Source organism: Vanellus vanellus, assembly GCF_965231255.1.
Source record: "Vanellus vanellus genome assembly, chromosome: 5".
NCBI classification, from domain to species: domain Eukaryota; kingdom Metazoa; phylum Chordata; class Aves; order Charadriiformes; family Charadriidae; genus Vanellus; species Vanellus vanellus.
Window position 1 is genome coordinate 80,949,524 of NC_138910.1, and position 6,000 is coordinate 80,955,523.

The 6,000-nt window shown below is 56.0% G+C and overlaps 1 protein-coding gene across 1 annotated transcript in view; it reads right to left on the reverse strand.

The window, feature by feature from the left end:
• Nucleotides 1–4,907, reverse strand: part of WLS (Wnt ligand secretion mediator) — a 41,076-nt gene extending 36,169 nt beyond the window's left edge. Inside the window, exon 1 of the mRNA XM_082483427.1 lies at nucleotides 4,750–4,907. Within this exon, the coding sequence (XP_082339553.1) occupies nucleotides 4,750–4,855 (106 nt within the window). The 5' untranslated portion in view covers nucleotides 4,856–4,907. The remainder of the gene's footprint in view (nucleotides 1–4,749) is intronic.
• Nucleotides 4,908–6,000: the final 1,093 nt, after the last annotated feature.

Below are 6,000 nucleotides of genomic sequence, written 5' to 3' on the forward strand. Positions count from 1 at the left end.
CAAAGCCCACCGAGATGCAGGAGACCCAGCCCGGGCACCAGCAGCACCAGGAGGTTCAGGGTTCTCCAGTACTCTACAGGAGCTGCAGAGCATTATCAGAAGTGCCTCGTACTTTGGGACTTCACACAAAATTTCCTGCTATCTCCATGAATTCTACACAGATTTGAGCACTAAAGTCTTGTTTTCTTTTTTCTTTAAATACCATGTATATAAATGAATTCCAGGATGTGAGGGAAATGACAAAGAGGGACACCATCAGCAGCTTCCCACAATGTACACAAAGAAAGATAATTTGTAATCAAAAGCTTTGGTTTAAAGAAAACCAAGAGGCATTAAAGCCCACCCCAGAGACAAGTCAGATCTCCACACGCACAAAACGCAACCACCTGGCCAGCGGTCAGAAGGAGAGGACACAAGGTGGCCCTGCTCACCTCCGGCCCTCCAGCAGCAATTATGGCAAGACCTCCATCGGAACGCCTCTGCTCAAAATCCCCAGTAAGAAGCAGGGCCAGACGGATGCCGCAGCTGGTCCAGCTGTGGGAAGGTTTGTCCTCAGGCTGAGCCTGAGGCCACCACCAGCTAAGCCGGCTCCATGTGCCGGCTGGCACAGCTCAAAGGCTGGACGAGCCTGGTGGCAGCCCCGGAGACAGCCAGGGTGCCGAGTACCTGGCTAAGCCCACGCCGTACACTGAAGAGGCAGAAGGTACATACACATCGTATTCGAGAGCTCACAGGAACGGCAGCGCGACGGTAAGTTAGCGCTAGCCTCATTACCCACCAACATGAACGCTGCCTTGAATGAGAACAGAAAGTGTTCCTGTTTGATCCCATTCTCCCATATGCACACTATCGCTCACAGCGGGGTAGTGAAGACGAGGTGTTATCACGACTAATTTTATGGATCGTGTTTTATCACATACTGATACGTCCTAACAGAACAGGGAACTCACAATCCAGAAGCGTAACCTTTAAACAAGACGTTTGCCAGGGGAACAGAGCAGACACCAGAAGTTCTGCAGGGCTTGAAAACAGGTCGCTTTGGGGCAGCGACAGTCCCAGTTGCCTGGAGCCAACAGTTCCTTGCCGTAGCATGACAAAGCAGCTCAATAAAATTCTCTTTTGAGCTGTTTTCCCACTCTTCAGCTTTGCAAAGCTCCCTTAGAGCACCACGGGAGCTTCATCTCAGTAAGGGAATGACTCCCATACGTGCGCATCTCACACAGTTCTAAGCAAAACCCATGCGAGAGCTGATAAGAGTCCTGCTCCCAAATTAAAGAGCTGTCAGAAATTTGCAAGCCCTATTAAAACTCAAGACGTTAATGCAGTTTACCCTTCAAAAACCAGCTAGGAGAACCACCACTGCCGGAAATCCCCAGTTTCAGAACAATGAAGCTTTGTCGTCCTCCTCATATCAGGTACCAATGCGCTGCATTTGTGTATTTTGGACTTGCACGAGTAATCTGTTAAAATAGAGCACTTAGTCATTGTTTTGAAACATGACCTAACTGACTGCTAAAGGAAAGGCTGGTTCAGCTTTGTAGCCCTGTCCCAGTTGGGTACATATTTTGGTTTGTCTAGACCTGAATAAACTAAAATAACTAGATTCTCCGTGTCTGTTTGGTGCGCTGGATCAAACCAGACCAGGAACGCTATTCCCGTGACCCACCCCACCTCGTGTCACCCCTCTCTGAAGAGCAGCGGTCCCGTGTCACCGCTGCGCTCGCAGCACGGCTTTCCCTCCCTTCCCTCCCCCCATCTCCAGACACGCTGCAGAAGAACACCGGCCACCAACCCATTTCTCCCCAGACACCACGTGTTAGGGACCACCTCAAGGGGACAGGACCCCACAGCTGCCGGCCCAGGGGTCAGCCACAAGCCACTGGCTCAGACTTTCTGGGGACACGGGGACCCCAACAGCACAGCACCATCCAAGGCGGCTTTTCCTGGGAAGGGTTTCATGCGGACCCCTGGGCTGCGATGCCCTGCTCGTGCGTCACTGCGCCAGATGTTGGGGACCACACAGATGTTGGGGACCACACATAGTTTACACGTACAGTTGTTGCACAGGCACTATACGCATTTAGGCTCCCAGGAGGGCTGACCGGGTGCTGTAGGAACCCTTCAGCCACTATGCGGAGAGGGGAAAGAGCCTCTTAACTCCTTGAACGCATCAGAAGTGGTAAATGCTGCAGAAGAAAAACCAGTTTGGGCGATTGATTAGCGCAGCTTTATCTGCTCAAAGATCAGAAGCGGGGCTTTTCCCCTCACAATCAAAGAGGTTTTGCCCACAATAACCCCCCCCAGGAGTCGCCTACAGATGCGCTTCCTCCAGCGGATGCACTTACTCCAACCGTACGATGATGTTGCGCTGAGCAGTAGGATGATGTTACCCTGAGCAGGACGATGAGCGCCAGCCCCGAAGCGCTGACCCCCTTGGCAGAAGAGCTGCTCGGCTGCAGCGCGCCCAGCCCCCACGGCTCCCCCAGCCCAGCATCGGCTCGGGACCCCCCACCCGGGACAGGATGGGACCCTGCCACGGGTGCCCGGCGGCAGCCACCGGTGAGGCAGAGGACAGGCAAGATGGAAGACTGAACTAACAGCATCGAAATTCTTTCATCTCTAAATCCTTACAAATCTGAACAAAAACCATTTCTGTTTTTCACCTTTAAAGCCAAACAGAAGTGTGCCTGTTTATCCCACCTGCCCCCAGATGACAACAGAAAGAGGGTTTGCTGATAAACACCTTCCTTTCGTACAAGAAACTTACTTTTTTTTTGAAAATTAGAAGCCAGAAGCTACTAGAAAAACACTTGAGAAGAGCACTGAGCCCGGCTTCTCTGCACAACACAGGTCAAAACATTTTATCTAATGAATCAGTGTCAGGTTCTGTAACCTGCTCTTGAAAAAAAAAAAAAAAAAGAAAAAAAAAAGAAAGAAGGAAAGAAAAAGCCAAACCTAATAATATTCATTGTTGGTTCAGGCCCATAAGAGTAGAAAGTAGAAAACCAGGGGTTTAATCCAGTGTTTGCCACAGAGTCCTTTGTGATTAAGCAAAGCCGAGGAACCGAGGCAGGAGAATGAGGGGAACTAAAGTTTTTGAGAATTATGTTTAGTAGAATTCCTACAGCTCTTAAGAGATAATTCGAGCGGCTACAAACGCAAAGCCCTAATGTGCATCAGGAACACTGAATCTGCTCTCTGTGGAACGGCTGTAGATATTTCTTCAATATCTCTCCAGTTAAAGACCACCGCGAGAACAGACCAACTTTATTCTCCCAAAGAAGACGTGCACCAGATTTTCCCCGATGCCCTTTCCGAGCGGTGGGATTTGGCTTACTGAAAATGTCCCCAACGGCCCCGAGCATGAGCCTGCCCCAGAGGAAAGGGGGTAAATCCCGGGGGGTGGGGGGTGCTGGGTGGGGTGCAGCTCCGCAGCCACAGCACCCACATATACCCGACCATCCTCCCAAGGAGCCGCTGCATAACTCGGCTGCTTTCTAGTAAAATTAAAAAAAAAAAAAACAACAACAAAAAAAAAAATTCCCGGGATTGCCCCAAATCCTGCTCTCCTCCATCTTTCTCTTTCCCTTGGGACCCATCCCCCCCCTCCGCGGGGGGCGATGGGGGGGGGGGGGGGAGCTGGCAAAGCCCGGCTTCCCCGCGGATTTTGGTAACTCTCCCTGCGAAATAATGAAGAAATAAACACGATCGGGGCGGAAAAAAAGTTTGCGACGGGGGGTTCGCGTGCGGCGCGCCGGGCTGAGCCCCCCCCCCCGGGGGCTGCATGGCACCCCAAAAGCTTCCAAGGTGGTGGGGGGGGACACCCTCGGGGACACCCCTGGCTCCCGTGCCTTGGGGGGGGGTTAAGTCGTCGTCCACCCCCCCACCCCCCCGGGTTTTCCGCGAGCAGAAACAGACGCCGGCGCGGTTTCGAGGGGGTCGGGGGGTGGTTGGAAGGAGAGGGGGGAGAAGTGAGCGCGGACAAAAGCGGGAGTGCTATGGGGAAAAGGGGGGGGGGTGGCACCCAAACGCCCCCACCGCACCCCGGAGCCCACAAAACCCGCTCTGTCCTCGCCCGGAGCAGCGCCCATTAATTTTCCTTTTTTTTTTTTTTTTAAATTATTTTAATTTTTTTTTTTCCCTTATCATTATGGCAAGCGGCGAGGTTTCCTCCTCCTCCGCGGTCGGTTCTCGGAGGCCGAGAAACGGGGAGGGGCAGAGGTACGAAAAGAGCGGAGGAAGGATTTTATTTTTTTTTTTAATTTTTTATTTTCCTCCTTCCCCCCCCCCCCTCCCCCCCCCCCCCTTCTTTTAAAGCCAAACCCAACTTTGCCATGCGAGGCTTCCCCCTGCGCGATCAGTCGCCATACTGAAGCTTCCCCCCCTCCCCCCTTTCCTCTTTAAGTACAGACTGAAACCAGGCCAAAAAAAAAAAAAAAGGGGGGGGGGGGGGGGAAGAGAGAAAAACAACAACAAAAAAAAACCCCAAACTTTTCTCTGCCCCTTTTCTTTTCTCGCAGGCACTAGAGTGAAATGTGCACAAAGAGGCCCAGGGAGCCGTGTTTTCTTAACTACAATAGCCGGGCTAATTAGCTCATGGGAGCGAGTCAGCGATACTGTAACAAGTAGCCAAACGGGAGGAACGGGGGGGGGGGGAGGGGGGGGCACACCGGGGACCGGGGTCGGGGGGGACACCCGGGGACGTGGGAGAAGAGGAGGAAGAGAAAGTTTTGCACCTTCGGCACTCACCGATCAGCCCTCCCACCAGAAAGGCGATGACTTGGAAAACCAGCAGGATCCCCCCGACGATGCAGAGCTTTTTGGTGCTCATGTTCTCGATGATGGCCCCAGCCATCTTCGCCCGTTAGCGAAGGGGGAGACACCCCCCCCCTCCCTCCTCCCCCGGTGTCCCGTCCCGGTTCCCCCCCCCACCCCCGGGCGGGGAAGGAAGGAGGGAGGGAAGGAGGAGCGGGCAGGCTCGGTAGGGACGGCGCCGGGCCCGGCTCCCGTTCCCCTTCTTTCCTTCCCGCTGCTCCGCCGCCGCCGCCCGCCGTGATTGTGGCCGCCGCTCGGTGCATCGGGGCCGCTTTAAAGGCGCTGCCGGCGGTCACATGACCGCCGCCGCCGCCGCCCCTCCCCGGTGCCGCGGCCCCGCCGCCGGGCCCGGCCCCCCCCCCCCCCCCTCCTTGGATGGGGCGGGTGGGCGAGGGGAGGGGGGATGCGGGTCGCCCTTCTCGGCAAGGGGTAGCCCTGCAGGTGAAGGGCCCGGCCAGCCGGGGAGTCCGGGGCGACGGCGGAGAAAGGCGGCGGGGGGGGGGGGTCCTCCCCGTCCGTCCGTCCGTCCCCCCGGACGGGGAAGTGCCGCGGAGATGCTGCGGAGATGCTCAGGGACTCTCTGCTGAGGAGAGGCTGAGAGCCCCGGGGCTGCTCAGCCCGGGGAAGAGAGGGCGGAGGGGGGATCTCATCGATGGTCATCAATACCTACAGGGCGGGTGGCAGGAGGATGGGGTCGGACTCTTCTCAGCGGTGCCCAGTGACAGGACAAGGGGTGACGGGCACAAACTTGACCATAGGAAGTTCCATCTCAACCCGAGGAGGGACTTCTCTCCTGTGGGGGCGGCAGAGCACTGGCACAGCTGCCCAGAGAGGGGGGGAGTCTCCCCCTCTGGAGCCATTCCAAACCCGCCTGGACGTGTCCTGTGCCACTGCTGGAGGTGCCCCTGCTCTGGCGGGGGGTGGCACTGGGGGAGCTCCAGAGGGCCCTTCCAGCCCTCACCAGTCTGGCATGCGGTGACCTCTCCCATTTTCTCACATCCCCGTTGCTCTGAGACAATGCTTTGTCCTCCCCTTAGAATCACAGAATCATGGAATGGTTTGGGTTGGAAGGGACCTTGAAGCCCACCCAGTGCCACCCCCTGCCCCGGGCAGGGACACCTCCCCCCAGCCCAGGTTGCTCCCAGCCCCGTCCAACCCGGCCTTGAACACCTCCAGGGATGGGGC